Raw genomic sequence first — 16,075 nt, forward strand, 5'->3', positions numbered from 1 at the left:
CTGCAGATATCCTCTTTAGCTTGGTTCTTGCACAAATATGTTGTTTGTGTGAGCTAGTTTGCTTACTTATGAGTGTGTCAGTATTAGGACTGGATCATGACAGGTTGTTGGACAAACAGTAAATAGTGTAACCATGTGTGTTGGAAAACTCCCTCTGTGGAAAAGCAGTACTGATCATAACACAGCCGGGGCGAGACCTTCCCACATAAGAGAAAACGATTGCAGCGATGCCCTGTTGCTTATGATGACTCAAGTGGCCATTGATTGACACACCTCTGGAGGTTCCATGAAGCATTTCAATTACCGAGGAGACATCAATGGCTGTGCATCGCACACACACAGTACAGGTGCTATCTTTAACAGCTTCATAAAAGTTGATAGTATTTCAACCACATAAAATTTGCATCCAAGCCAAACTGTGGTGGTCCTTCTGTAGCTCAGTTGGTAGAGCATGGCGCTTGTAACGCCAGGGTAGGGGGTTCGATCCCCGGGACCACCCATACGTAGAATGTATGCACACATGACTGTAAGTCGCTTTGGATAAAAGCGTCTGCTAAATGGCTTTTTTTTTTTTTTTTTTTTTTTTTTTTTTTTTTTTTTTTTTTGATATCTTATCAGAAACGTGTTGGCTTGTTTTCAAATTTTTTAAATTACCTTACATTTTGTCAAACTGACGTCATTTGGACATTTTGCATGGGAGATCTTTCCCATATTTTGTTGTATGTTATTGCGTTAGTTCCCCGGACCCTAAACGTCTTTGCTGCACAAGAGAAGCAGAGGTGAAAGAGAGAACCTTACTGATGTCAACTAGATTGAAGCATTCTATTGATGTATGCCATTTTCTGGTGAGCAACGGTTTATTTACTCTTCTAAGGTAACAAGTAATGACAGTAGAAAATTATAGACAAGTTGACTAACAAATAGCCTCCCAAAATGCGGGAACATAAGATGAAAACATGTCCAAAAATAATACCGGCATCTCTGACTGTACAGTGCAGGCCTGTATAGTGATTTTTCACTTCATCTCTTACAGTCAGGTGGTAACATGAGTTATTAGCAATTGCAGGCAGGTGAAAAAACAGCTGATCCGCACATCACTAACACATACACACACATTTGCACACAACCATGCCTCATTAATCTTGCATCTCCTTTTATCAATACTGAACAAAAACATAAAGCAAAATGTAAAGTGTTGGTCCATTGTTTCATGAACTGAAGTAAAAGATCTCTGGAATATTACATATGCACTAAAAGCTTATTTCTCTCAAATTTGGTGCACAAATTTGTTTACACACCTGTTTTACATACCTTTGCCAAGATAATCCATCCACCTGACAGGTGTGGCTTATCAAGAAGCTGATTAAACAGCATGATCATTACACAGGTGCACCTTGTGCTGGGGGAAATATAAGGCCACTAAATTGTGTGGTTTTGTCACACAATACAATGCAACAGATGTCTCAACTTTTGCGGAAGCATGCAATTGGCATGCGTCTGCAGGAATGTCCACCAGAGCTGTTTCCCAATAATAAAATGTTAATTTATCTATCATAAGCCGCCACCAACGTTGTTTTAGAAAATTTGGCAGTACATCCAACCGGATACTGACTGGATTTCTGATCCATGGCCCTACTTTTTTGGGGGGGGTATCTATGACCAACAGATGCATATCTGTTTCCCAGTGATATGAAATCGATAGATTAGGGCCTAATTAACTGATTTTCTTATATAAACAGTAACTCAATAAAATCTTTGAATTTGTTGTGTTTATATTTTTGTTCAGTGTACATGCAGGGTTCAAATAACCAGGAACAACACACTGACACCTCTGACAGCCTGGTGTCTCTTATTGCAGCTACATTGATCTGAAGATCTGCTATCCAATATTGTTAATTGACATACTTGGATAAGGGGTGATGTAAGCGCAAGACAGAGGAAGATAGTAATTGTATGTAAAGCGTGTAAGAGGGTGATTGGGTTTCTTGTGATAAACATTAATTTCACTCGCTCAACTCCTGTAACTGTGGTGGAAAAACCTTGCACACCCCAGAGATACTGTAGCTAGGAACGTACATCACCCCTCTCCACCCCCTTACCTCTCCTCTCTTTTCCTTGCCTCCATATCCCTCTACTTCCTCCCGACTCTCTGAAGTCAGCTCCCTCTCTCCATATCCCCTGCTCTCTCTCTCTCACTCTCTCCACACTGATCTATGACGCTGAGCTGACATAGCCGCGTGGTGAAGCTGTCATCTCTCTCCTCGGAAAGTGTTTTTCTATCGACTGCTGCTTCCAGAGCTGCCTGCCTGCCTGCGTGTGAGGATTAGAGCCGTCTCCGTTACTTCTCTCCTCTCTCCACGCGCCAACCTGACATTCCTCCACACGTCTCAACCATTGGCTTCATTTATCTCTCTCACTCTCTTTCCACTGCTCGCTTTACTGTTACACTGTATTCGTGCCTCTCACACTCACACACGCTCTCTCATTCTCTCACTCTCCATCCCCTGCGCTCATACCTCTGGACTGGTGTGTCTTCCTCTCCTGCATGGACGTCTCCTCTGAGTAAACACATGGTGGTGAAAGAGCAGGCTTTCACCACCATGAACACCATCAACACCACTGTCTCCATCAGCACCATCACTACCACTATAATCAGCACCAGCTTTACCTGCAGCTGTTTCAGCCTTCAGAGAAGAATAGAGCGAGAGAGAGCGAGAGTATGTGTGTGAAACAGAGCAAGTGAGGGAGAGCTCCACGCTGTGTGAAGCTGCTCAGCCAGCTCTGTCCTCAAGCTGTCCTGTGCAGTGCTGTCTAAGGGGATCCTCTGGAAAAGGGACTGCACAACGCTTCTACAGCTCTCTGACGATGTGATTGTGGATACAGCAGCTCTGTCTGCAAGGAGACACAGTCTCTCCATCGCATGGTGGACAGACCCAAGAGAAACTGTCAACTAAGAACAAAGGAAAACATCCTTTATGAACATCAACTTTGGGATACCATGAATGTGTCTGCAGAGGCGCCTGGGAACTGGAACTGATGTGGATGGGACTGAGGGTGTAGCAGACAGAGTGGGACCGTCCCACTCACATCTCCCATGCTGCCCTCCCTGTGATTGGCGAGACTGCTGGGTGGAGACAGTAGTGTCCCACAGTGGAACCTACCCAGAGTGTGTGTGTGTGAGGAGACCCAGGTGCCAGACTGAGCCCTGAGATGTCACCCAGGACCAGGTGTGGATGTGTGTCTGCTTGTGAACTGGCTCTGATTCTCTTCCTGCTCCTGGGAGGACCAGAGGTCAGCCTGCAGGGCAGGGCGCCAGGCAGACACAGGAACAAGGGAGGTAAGTCACACAGAAGTCCAGACGGACTGTGTTGACATGTGCGTTAGAGATCATGCTTCTGTTCTAGGCTGTGATGTTTTGAGGATTGCTGATCTGCTGTGAGTTTGTGGTGATGGTGATAAAGTCAGTCAATTGGGAGCAGTAGATCCTTTTTCCATCTCGCTCTGATTAGAATTAATATGAGCCGGTGGTCTATGTTTCCTTTCCTATCTCTCTGGCACTAGTTTCTGTTTATTGAACTGTGTTAAAGAGGTTGGTAAGAACATTTGGAGGGGTGTGTGGGAAAGCCCTGGTGTCCATGGTTCTGATTATAGTTTTGGACCAAGTTCAAGGATTGCTACTGCCAGTGTGTCCTTGAATGATTTCAAAGTCTGTACTTGAGCCATTTTGATTCCATAGCAGATGTGTCACAGTGCAGTGGTTTTGCATGATCTTCTCTGAGGTGAGTAGGGTGGACTCTATCTCTTTCAGTCCCTGTGTGTGGCCGTAGCTCCCATGATGCTGGAGTACAGAGGTCTGGCCTGGCAGAGAGAACTCAATGGGTAACACCCGTGTGCCTGTGCCATGTCATGATAGGGACCATGCAGAACAGATGCATTAATGAGAGGCCACACATCTCCCAGCTAACCCCTGGGTCTCTGCCTGGTCTGGTGTCACCTTCCCCAGGGCCACCCCTATCGCCCTGTGTGGTTCTGCTGATATGGCTAGGACTGCCCCCCTACCACTGTGCCCAATGGCTGAGAAGGGGTGGCAGTGACCCATCCTACCCAGCACCTCTCATCCACCTCACTACCTAATCCTGTTTGATGGATTAATGCTCCTCTCTTATCTCCCTGTTGGCGCCCCCCCCCCCCACCTCCCTCCTTTGCCTGGCAGCACAGTGCAGTGCCCGCCTTCAAAGGGCCAGTGATGGAACTCACTCTGATCCCCTTAACCAAATGTTCTGTCTGTTTACTCTTTTTCCTCCCTCTCTTCTTCATGTCCCCCCCTCACCCCTGCACTCATCCCTCTGCTGGTAGGAGATGAATGTGTATTTAGATGACATTGTTATGCAGGGTGACTTACAAAGCGTTTCTGCAAACTACTGTGTAGCACACAGGTAAATATGTTTAGGTGTCTCCAGATAGATTATTATGATTGCCGTGAGCACATGGAAATACACTGAAAACACATACCCTCCAACGGCCAGGAGAACCCGGGCTTGTTGAGCAAAGTGTTCCTGAGGTTGGAACCTTCTCTGAGAGCTGTGCAGTTATTGGTGGTAATTGCAGTCTGTAATTACTGAGGTGTAACAACGAATGCTTGTTACCATGCTTGTTACAAAATGGGAACGTTTCCACTAAATTCACCAATTTAACGTGTTGTTTCTTCTCAGCTGCATCCTATTCAGTAATAGCTATCACAAGGTTGTAATCTCTTGTGGACAGATGTGCTGGGTGTCCCGAGATTACATAGGCTCTAATTACCAATCCGTGAATATGCACACTTCAAAAATTCCATTCAATGTTGTGGTTAGAAGTTGCCCCCCAGAAGTATATAATCTGGGTTGACTTGGTTGAGTTCACAGAAACAGATCAGATATAGATCAACTTCACTGACTGGGGTCTACCATACGGGTGTCATCCTCAAGTTGGAGGATAAACACATAAGTACACCACAGAGTACATGTAAAAATCTGTATAATTACAGTGTAATTACTAGGTGTTACACAGGATTTAGCTAGTGTCTTGAGGGGTACATGCTTGAAATTTCACATGTGAAACCATGTGTGTTTGGAACACTTGGGGATATTTCACATGTGGATTGTCACGTGATCACAAAACCGTTTGTAAGGGTTTTCTAGGTGTGGTGAAGGAGAGTCGGACCAAAACGCAGCGTGTAGATTTCGATCCATGTTTAATCAAACAAACGTAAACACGAAATAACACAAACACTACAAAACAATAAACAGAACGAAAACTGAAACAGCCTATACTTGTCAACTAACACAGCGACAGGAACAAAGACACTAAGGACAATCACCCACGACAAACTCAAAGAATATGGCTGCCTAAATATGGTTCCCAATCAGAGACAACGATAAACACCTGCCTCTGATTGAGAACCACTCCAGACCGCCATAGACTTTGCTAGATCACCCCACTAGCTACAATCCCAATACATACCAAAACCCCAAGACAAAACACACCACAATACAAAAACCCCATGCCACACCCTGGCCTGACCCAAACATGAAGATGAACACAAAATACTTCGACCAGGACGTGACACCGTTCAAATGTTCATATGTGAATATTTTTCAGATGCGATTTGACAGGTGATGCCCTGCAAACAAAAATGAGTCGTTGGGATAAAAATACAAGTGCTTGTAATTAACATACACTGTTTTTTTCAACGTAGATATTTTACATAGATGATTACATGTTGTTTGTTTATTTATACAGTAATTGTTATTCAACATTTCCTCACCTAGGATTTGAACACACAACCTCTTGGTTCACGGCATTCTGATCTTCCTGCTACGCCACCATGTGTGTGTCAATGACTCATTTCACCTGTATTCTTACACTTTGGACTTCAAAGTAAATCTCAGCTTTGTTAAAAATACACTCGAGAAAACTGTTATATTATCATGCTACAGCAGAAAGATTAGCGTATCATAAATCCAGTTCAAATCCCAGATGGGGTCATATTGAAAAGTCACTACTAAGTGATCATGTCAAATGTAATCATATTGTCATTGATTAAAGATTTGTACATTATTTTAGCTGAACAGCGTACCACTTACTCTTTGAAAAACCTGTACCATTTCATTCCCTTGCAAAAACAAAGCACATGTGAAATCCCATTGTCACTTTTTCACATGTTCAGCTGAAAATTTCCGCATGTGAAAACAAAAGAGTTGGGTAGGTTACTTTCTAAATGTAATCCGTTATAGTTACTAGTTACCTGTCCAAAATTGTAATCGGTAATGTAGATTTTGGATTACCCAAACTCAGTAACATAATCTGATTACATTCCATTACTTTTAGATTACTTTCCCCTTAAGAGGCATTAGAAGACAAAAATGTATGTTACCAAATGAACGGCATCTATTGCAGGATAAATCAATGTTAACGTTACATTTTATTTATGGGTTTGTTATGTAGGCTTCTTCTAACTCATTGCTTTCAACTACATAGAATATTACGATTAAATTATATCTTTATTTAACTAGGCAAGTCAGTTAGGAACAAATTCTTATTTCCAATGACGGCCTAGTGGGTTAACTGCCTTGCTCAGGGGCAGAACGACATAGTTTTACCTTGTAAGCCTGGGGATTCGACCTTGCAACCTTTCAGTTACAAGTCCAACGCTCTAACCTTTAGGCTACCTGCCGTCACATTAAAAGCCAAAGTGTATCAGAATTCCAGTCATTCCAATAAATGTTATACCTCTTGATCTTCAAGAATATGACTTGGAAATATGCAAGTATAGATTAGCCAAATGATTTTACCTGAGAATGAGCCCAAAACTAAGGATTTATTAGCCAGCCCTACTCTGTTGTCATGGAGGACTGATTGGGCTCATTGATTCAAGTTGAATAAAAGCTGCACTCATGATATGGCATGCTATGAGCACTACTGAAAAGTGCTATTTACATGTGAAAATGAATGCCATATGCTGCACTTGCTATAGGCCTATTGTTACCCTTGTAGTTGGTGACACGTTGATATCTTGATAATATGCATCTGTTTAAAGGGCAAATCCACAGATGAAACAATAACCAAATGGTCGCCCCGCCTCTGGTTTGGTAAAAAGCTGATGGATGGGCCTGGAGAAATGTAACCACTCTCAGATTAATAGACAGAGCTGTGGATACAAGGACCGACCATCCACGATATACAAATGAATGTAATAACCATGTTATGAAGCTATACAGTGTGTGTTTATATTTACAGTGTTTACAAACATAGGAGTAAAACAAGCTTTCATTTTTAGGTTGTCATGGAGTGTGACAGTTATATTCTTCAAGAATCAATGGAAACATACACTACCATTCAAAATTTTGGGGTCACTTAGAAATGTACTTGTTTTTTAAAGATAAGCACGTTTTTTCCATTAAAATAACTTAAAATTGATCAGAAATACAGTGTAGACATTGTGAATGTTGTAAATGACTGCTGGAAAGTTGGAAATGGCAGAATTTTTTATGAGATTTCTACATTTGCGTACAGAGGCCCATTATCAGAAACCATCACTCCTGTGTTACAATGGCACGTTGTGTTAGCTAATCCAAGTTTATCATTTTAAAAGGCTAATTGATCATTAGAAAACTCTTTTGCAATTATGTTAGCACAGCTGAAAACTGTTGTCCTGATTAAAGAAGCAATAAAACTGGCCTTCTTTAGACTAGTTGAGTATCTGGAGCATCAGCATTTGTGGGTTTGATTACAGGCTCAAAATGGCCAGAAACAAAGCCTTTCTTCTGAAACTCATCAGTCTATTCTTGTTCTGAGAAATGAAGGCTATTCCATGCGAGAAATTGCCAAGAAACTGATGATCTCGTACAACGCTGTGTACTAACTACTCCCTTCACAGAACATGCACCAATTTGTAAGTCGCTCTGGATAAGAGCGTCTGCTAAATGACTTAAATGTAATGTAAAATGTAACAGAGCAAACTTGCTCTTACCAGAATAGAAAGAGGAGTGGGAGGCCCCACCCAGTGCACAACTGAGGAAGAGGACAAGTACATTAGAGTGTCTAGTTTGAGAAACAGATGCCTCACATGTCCTCAACTGACAGCTTCATTAAATAGTACCCGCAAAACACCAGTCTCAACGTCAACAGTGAAGAGGTGACTCCTCGATGCTGGCCTTCTAGGCAGAGTTCCTCTGTCCAGTGTCTGTGTTCTTTTGCCCATCTTAATCTTTTTTATTTTTTTTGCCAGACTGAGATTTGGCTTTTTCTTTGCAACTCTGCCTAGAAGGCCAGCATCCCGGAGTCATCCTTACACTGTGGACGTTAAGACTGGTGTTTTGTGGGTAGTATTTAATGAAGCAGCACCATTGATTCTTGAAGAAAATAACTTCGATAGAAGTTAGTTCATGAGGTTGTTTCATCCATTTTTAGATTTTTGGATTATATATTTAATTTAAATATAAATATTAATGTAGCAATCACCCCTTTTAAGTCTATCACAAGATTACGAGCTTGAGCATGTGACCATTAGGCCTCTGGATTTGTTTTTATCAGCATAAATTAGATTCAGCAATAAAAGCCCTGCTTTTATTCCATAGGCTGGGAACAGCACTATGCAGCTGTTGCAAGAGCTCATTTTCACTGGTTGTCCAATGGTTTCAAAAACAATGATTGATAGGCAGCTTAAACTTCTTGAATTCAACCTTTTATTGGGTTCAAATACACATTCAGATTTATGACCAGCCATCACAACAACCACAATCCGTAAGGCGCAAATAGCTAAAGGAGAGAGCAGTACTGTGATTCACATCAACGCGCTATGTAGATATCAATAATAAGGGATATCCGTATCACTGTAGACCTCTAAGCATTTATTCAAGTTGGATAATCTTTGAATGCTGACAGCAGTCACACCATTGGAAGACATACCTTGGACTGTAGCCTACAAAAGCCTATTCCTGCTCTTTTCCCGCGATCCATCAAACACATCTGACGTGTCATCATAGTGTTCTCTGACTTGTGGTCAGACTCGCTCAGGTGGAACAAACTTAAATGAGACTTTTTCAATGCTGATTTGAATGTCATTGAGAAAATAGAGAAGTGTCAAATGTTTTTTTTTTGTAAACGTCCTTTCTGAATTTAAAAGTAATCTTTGAAGTAATCCTTTACTTTTTCAAAAGCATCAGTAATCTCATTACAATATTTTTGCTCAATATTTTTCCTGTAACAAATTACATTTAGCGTTTTTTTTTCTGTAATCCGTTACTCCCCAACCCTGTTCACATGTGAAACCATATGTTTGCATGTATTAAATGTAGAGTTCACATATTATTATTATTATTATTATATTATTATCTTAACACCACCTGTTCACAAGTGAGGAGAAAAACATATTTTCACCTCATATGTGAAAATGCAATTTCGATTTCGATAAAAAATGACATTTTGCCTTGACACAAGATGAAGTGAAATGTATGCGTTTTTTCTGTAAGGGACACCTGTGGAAGCCTGTCCTTGGCTAACAGCAGAACCCCCTTCTACTCCCCTTGCCCCCCCGGAGACTGGCTTACTGGGGGGGCTACATAGGGGGAGAGGGAGACAGGAAGAGAGAGGGGGATGAGGTGAGAAAGGAAGAGTTAGGACGTGGGAACAACAACACTAGATGGTGATGACTGTAACAACATAGATATGAAATCGGATGATCTGAATCAGGAAGAGGTTTGCATAAATCATCCAAGTCAATAGGATATTTTTGCATGAAACTTGTGTTTCAAGCGATTTCGAGTCCTAAGTATGCACATAATGCAAAATTTGTGAATAATGTATAGTTAAGTGTTTTGATATTGTTCTCTGTGCAGTCTCTAAAGCACTGATATTTGGATCTGACATAAAAGCAGTTAAGACCTGGGAAGGATTTTCCAGAGAACAAAACAATCAGGCCTATCTTATTACACATTGGTCATTACATTTGAGTAATGCAACGATAAATTGTTGTTATTATACATTATGGGAAATATCTGTGGTCAGTGAATAATAATTTGCATTGTGTAGCATGACATTTGTATTCCATATACCTGAGCAGGATGTGGTATCAAGGCGCTGGAATCGAACCCTACTGTATCTCAGTCCATATCTTTCTCTACCACTCTGTTAGAGTCTGGCCTGGAGGGCAGCTTTACAAACATGCTTGCCAACAGTAGATGAAGGCCAAACAGAATCTCCCCTGATGTTTTAAAATCATAAACAGTGGTTTCTGAGTAATTCTATTAATACAGTGCATTTATAGAACTCCTGCCAACATTGGAGATGAAATAGTAGAACATCTCATTTAGTGTTCACCTTGTGAACCGCCTGGATGTGGAGATACTCTGGTCCAGTTCCATGCTCTGTGCTAGAGTATGATGAGCATGATGTAGTAACAATATGCCAAGCTCCATCTTCGCTGTGCTCCTTTATGGCCGTCGTGATAGGAGTCGTTGTTATGAGTTAAGAGCCAATCTGACCCCGGTGTGATGACCTGGCCCTTCCCTCGGGAGGGTCTCATGGCTAGCAGAGTCCAGTTATCATAGTAACATGATGGGATTGACTAGTTAGCCATACCTTTCTCTCACCTCCTCAACCCCATCCTCCCTTATCCCTCCAACTCCTGGTAATCCTAATGTTACAGCTGCCAGAAACAAATATAGCACACAAAGCCAAAAAGCATTCTCTGTTCTTGGATCTGAATCAACTCAACCACAAAAGAGAAGAAAAAGCGAGAAAAAGACTGCTCATGACCCATCCAGAAACATTGGGCGAAAAATTGAAAGGTGGAAGAGTGAAGCCAAAATGGCTCCTGGTCTCATGGACTGGTAACCTGCTAGCTACATTAGCTGCTAAGAAATGTTCAAGCTAGCTAACAAGGCTACTTAGCTAGCTAGAATATTCTGTAATTTGGACTGTTTTGTACTCAAAGGAATCTAACGATAGCATCTTGTCGCCTCAATTTCAACTAGCATTAGCTAGCTAAAGCTAGATATGCACATTCTTGACATTGTAGTGTGTTTAGTTTCTAGATGATAATGCTAGCTAGCTAGGTGGTCGACAGCATTTTCATTCCTGGACCACCCCAAAATATGCACATAGCTATAACATTCGGTACAGCAACATCACACACAAGTATTGCTCAGGGAGATACTGGTGGAGACAGTCTGAGATAGTCTGTCATCACGTCCTGCTCGTCCACCTCTCCAACTCCCACTCATCCTCCTCACCAACACTGTCATCGCTCAGCTGTGGCTGTTAATTAGCCCCCTCTGTCCAGTCTGTGTGTAGGCCTAATGAGGATGGACAGGTCTCAGATCAGTAGAAGTGACAGTTAGGGACTGCCGGGTGTGTATGTTCGACATTACTGCCCGCGATCCATGCCTCCATGTCCATCATGTCCTCACTGACCTCACTAAACAAATAGCCCCAGTGGTTGGCTAGCTGCTCCGTGACATGCTCTTTGTGTAATTTTATTCAAACTGTGGAGGCAGCATGGCTGATGGCCTTTACTATTCACACTGATGTGACAGTGGCAGCAGATAATTATGACATGACATCAAAACAGAACTGTTTGTGTGTGCATGTATTTCCTGTTGTGGTGGCCCATTTTTCTGCCCCGCTGCTGAAAAGGGGGATGACACATGATATGACATGTGCTACTCATCTTGCATAAATCACTGTAAAGGACTAGAATATGATGTGAGGCTGTGCCAGTGCCATCAGAGGCTTGTTCTGTTGAAGGTTTTAGTTCTGCACACCTGCTGTTGTCCATGGTCTAGAGCAGAGTGAATCATCTCTGGCGGATATCCATTTTCCTCTGTGTCACCCATTCCACTCAAACTCATTGTGCACATCTGTCACTATATCTATGATTAGTCAACAACCTGATATCTTACCCAATCAGATGTGGCTTGAATGACCAAAATTCAACCAACATGTCCGATCCAAGAGAAGTAGGTTCCATAACGTTAGCCTCAGACATACTGTACTTCAGCATCTGCTTTGAGACCAGCAGAGGTCGGGTGAGCAGGGCTAAAGCATGTTGAGGGTAAAACATGAAGATGAAGGTGTCTATGTATTCCATGCAGGGTTGTAATCTGGCTGTCATCAGGGTAACCTTGACCATCCTAATGGAGGACCTCTAAATGAGGGACTAACTCTCACAGCCCCGCTACACGTTGTCAGGCCACATTTGTCTGCGACTCGCCTCCTCAGCCACAACCTTATCATGTTGCATCGCCCAGTTTATTGTCTGCTTCATCATACTCAGATTGTCTGTGCACACAGGCCCCTATCTCTGAATATGTAATGGCTGGGACTGGTTCTCTCTCTACAACTTATGCAAGGGATGTCAATGAGACCCGGACCTCTTCGAGGATGGCCCCAGTAGTATCTGTCCCAGCATGCCATGCTCTGCTATCCAACTGTGAAAAGAAAGCAGGCTCAGGCACTAAGATAGGGCTCTACCTGTGCAGACTACATGCCACTTTATATATATATATATATATGCCATTTAGCGGACACTTTTATCCAAAGCGACTTACAGTCATGTGTGCATACATTCTACGTATGGGTGGTCCCGGGAATCGAACCCACTACCCTGGCGTTACAAGCGCCATGCTCTACCAACTGAGCTACAGAAGGACCACTACATGCCACTTTGCCCTTCCAGTCTCCAAAGTGCCAATTTGGGTGGTGGTAGAATTTCCCCACATTTCTTTTTGGGAGGGGGGGGGGTATATACATACTTTGTCATTGTTGTTCTGGACCCACTGCCCTCTACTGCCCGCAAGTCTACATGACACATTCAAGTTCGCCACCTGCCACCCTGTCCATTGGTTGCGCCTGTTGATCTGCCCTGTACAGTGTAGCTAGCGACCTAGTTAAAATATTAACAGTACTGCCACAGCAGCATAACATTTGATAACGCTTGATTTAGCCGACATCTTTATCAATAGGTGGTCTGGCTGGCTTAGAGAGGCAGAAAGACATAGAGAGGACCAGTCCACCACTTCTTCAGTCGGGGGTTGCACACGTGTGTCATTGCAGCAGCAACACAGGTAGTTTAGACTATAGCTAACCACCATATACTAAAATCTCCACTCAAGACACTAGCCAGACAGCCATATATCATGAGTTAGAAGATCAGGAATATTATACTATCTGATGAGAGCTAGTTAACTAGCAGATTTACATCAGTCATCAACATCAATGATCAGCTGATAGCCCAACTTCTTTTCCTTATGTCAATCATGTGTTTAGGAGAAACTGTAATTAGTTTTCGTATCATTTATGATGATCAATGAGTGTGTTGTTGCCTAAATAAATAGGGCTATGCTGTTTTTTGTAACAGAGGCATTTGGTATGTTACGAATTTTGAGATATGAATTACGAAATCCTTTATGCAAGAGAGGGAGAGGGAGAGAGAGAGATTTCTCACTACAGTTTTCCTTGACACAATCTCTATTTCTGTCTTGAGAAGATGACTCACGTAGGAGCCACTGATGTGATGGTATGGTATAGACAACTTCACCTTCACTGATATGATAAGGATGGTTTTTTTTTGGCCACATTACAGCACCCCAGAATTGCTCTGCACATTATGCTAAATCATTCACAAAACATTTGGACATAGCACTCCCAGTCTTAGAGCCTGTGCCTGTGTACTACCAAATTCACAACAAAGAGCATTCTTCATGATGTGAGGATGGAACAAACACTGTATCGTAATCGGCTCATTCAAAAGTACCGCGTCGAACCATTTTCCAAGTGAAATGAGCTTCTTAGGCACGCTAAGAAAATGAGTTTTCTTTGGAAAACATTCAGTGGAGATACAAAAGAATTAGGCTAATTCCGAATTTGCAGGCATAAGCTTTTCTGTTTTTCTCTTTTCTTTTGAAGCCTAAATTGTCTGCCATTCCTACTTCGCCATGCCAATGCAGGGAGAATGTGAAGGTAAAGCAGGAGAGACAGCATGACTTGGTGTATGTGCGCCATTGTTTTTCCTTTCATATTTTCCGTTTAAACAGTGAGCAGACTCCATGGCCAACATATACAGTCCTATTTTATGGATTAGGCAATGGGTCTTGAGGGTATGACTGGCTACTGAAGCATAAAAAGTGTCAAAAGTGTCAGTCTTTTTTTGTGGCTCGTTTGGCTAAAAACATACAAACGATTCGCTGCGGAAACAAAATCCAGTCGTTCCTGCCAAACACATTTAATGCTTCATGGTTTATGTATGCATCTTTTTGTTTCCAAACTGGGCTTCGAACGAAAATGAAATAGCTTTTTGCTTTAAAAATGTATTTGGATTACAGTTATACAATCCTAATTAGTCACATCGTTGTCATATTTGGCTATGACATCAGAGTGGTGGCATGTTGTTGTCAATCTAAGACAAAGTCACTCGAAGTGTAGTAGCCCATGACCCTTGTTTGACCATCCAGTAATTGGAGTAGTGTTCTACTGACTACAGTGTCTTGCTCTTGTCTATATGTTTGAGAATCATTTTCAGTTTCTCATGCACTAGCTTTTTCCTCCTTGTGTGTCAACATACAGTATATACATGTACAGTGCCTTGCGAAAGTATTCGGCCCCCTTGAACTTTGCGACCTTTTGCCACATTTCAGGCTTCAAACATAAAGATATAAAACTGTATTTTTTGTGAAGAATCAACAACAAGTGGGACACAATCATGAAGTGGAACGACATTTATTGGATATTTTAAACTTTTTTAACAAATCAAGAACTGAAAAATTGGGCGTGCAAAATTATTCAGCCCCTTTACTTTCAGTGCAGCAAACTCTCTCCAGATGTTCAGTGAGGATCTCTGAATGATCCAATGTTGACCTAAATGACTAATGATCATAAATACAATCCACCTGTGTGTAATCAAGTCTCCGTATAAATGCACCTGCACTGTGAGCATCATGAAGAACAAGGAACACACCAGGCAGGTCCGAGATACTGTTGTGAAGAAGTTTAAAGCCGGATTTGGATACAAAAAGATTTCCCAAGCATCCCAAGGAGCACTGTGCAAGTGATAAAATTGAAATGGAAGGAGTATCAGACCACTGCAAACTTTCAGCAAACTTTCAGCTCATACAAGGAGAAGACTGATCAGAGATGCAGCCAAGAGGCCCATGATCACTCTGGATGAACTGCAGAGATCTACAGCTGAGGTGGGAGACTCTGTCCATAGGACAACAATCAGTCGTATATTGCACAAATCTGGCCTTTATGGAAGAGTGGCAAGAAGAAAGCCATTTCTTAAAGATATCCATAAAAAGTGTTGTTTAAAGTTTGCCACAAGCCACCTGGGAGACACACCAAACATGTGGAAGAAGGTGCTCTGGTCAGATTAAACCAAAATTGAACCTTTTGGCAACAATGCAAAATGTTGTGTTTGGCGTAAAAGCAACACAGCTCATCACCCTGAACACTCCATCCCCACTGTCAAACATGGTGGTGGCAGCATCATGGTTTGGGCCTGCTTTTCTTCAGCAGGGACAGGGAAGATGGTTAAAATTAATGGGAAGATGGATGGAGCCAAATACAGGACCATTCTGGAAGAAAACCTGATGGAGTCTGCAAAAGACCTGAGACTGGGACGGAGATTTGTCTTCCAACAAGACAATGATCCAAAACATAAAGCAAAATCTACAATGGTATGGTTCAAAAATAAACATAGGTGTTAGAATGGCCAAGTCAAAGTCCAGACCTGAATTCAATCGAGAATCTGTGGAAAGAACTGAAAACTGCTGTTCACAAATGCTCTCCATCCAACCTCACTGAGCTCGTGCTGTTTTGCAAGGAGGAATGGGAAAAAATGTCAGTCTCTCGATGTGCAAAACTGATAGAGACATACCCCAAGCGACTTACAGCTGTAATCGCAGCAAAAGGTGGCGCTACAAAGTATTAACTTAAGGGGGCCGAATACTTTCGCAAGGCACTGTATATTAGTTTAGTTTAGTTTTATTTTATTTTTATAGGGACAGTGCACATTAATCAACGTTTCAGTAAAAGTGCC

The 16,075-nt window shown here is 42.1% G+C and overlaps 1 protein-coding gene across 5 annotated transcripts in view; it reads left to right on the forward strand.

The window, feature by feature from the left end:
* Positions 1 to 2,325: 2,325 nt before the first annotated feature.
* The window catches only part of LOC124008291 (roundabout homolog 2-like), a 203,116-nt gene continuing 189,366 nt past the window's right edge, over positions 2,326 to 16,075 (forward strand). For all 5 annotated transcript variants that reach the window (XM_046319451.1, XM_046319458.1, XM_046319475.1 and 2 more), the window contains exon 1: positions 2,326 to 3,337. In XM_046319451.1, coding sequence (XP_046175407.1) covers positions 3,211 to 3,337 — 127 coding nt within the window. In that variant the 5' untranslated portion in view covers positions 2,326 to 3,210. The remainder of the gene's footprint in view (positions 3,338 to 16,075) is intronic.

This window comes from Oncorhynchus gorbuscha, linkage group LG02, assembly GCF_021184085.1.
Source record: "Oncorhynchus gorbuscha isolate QuinsamMale2020 ecotype Even-year linkage group LG02, OgorEven_v1.0, whole genome shotgun sequence".
Lineage (NCBI taxonomy): Eukaryota > Metazoa > Chordata > Actinopteri > Salmoniformes > Salmonidae > Oncorhynchus > Oncorhynchus gorbuscha.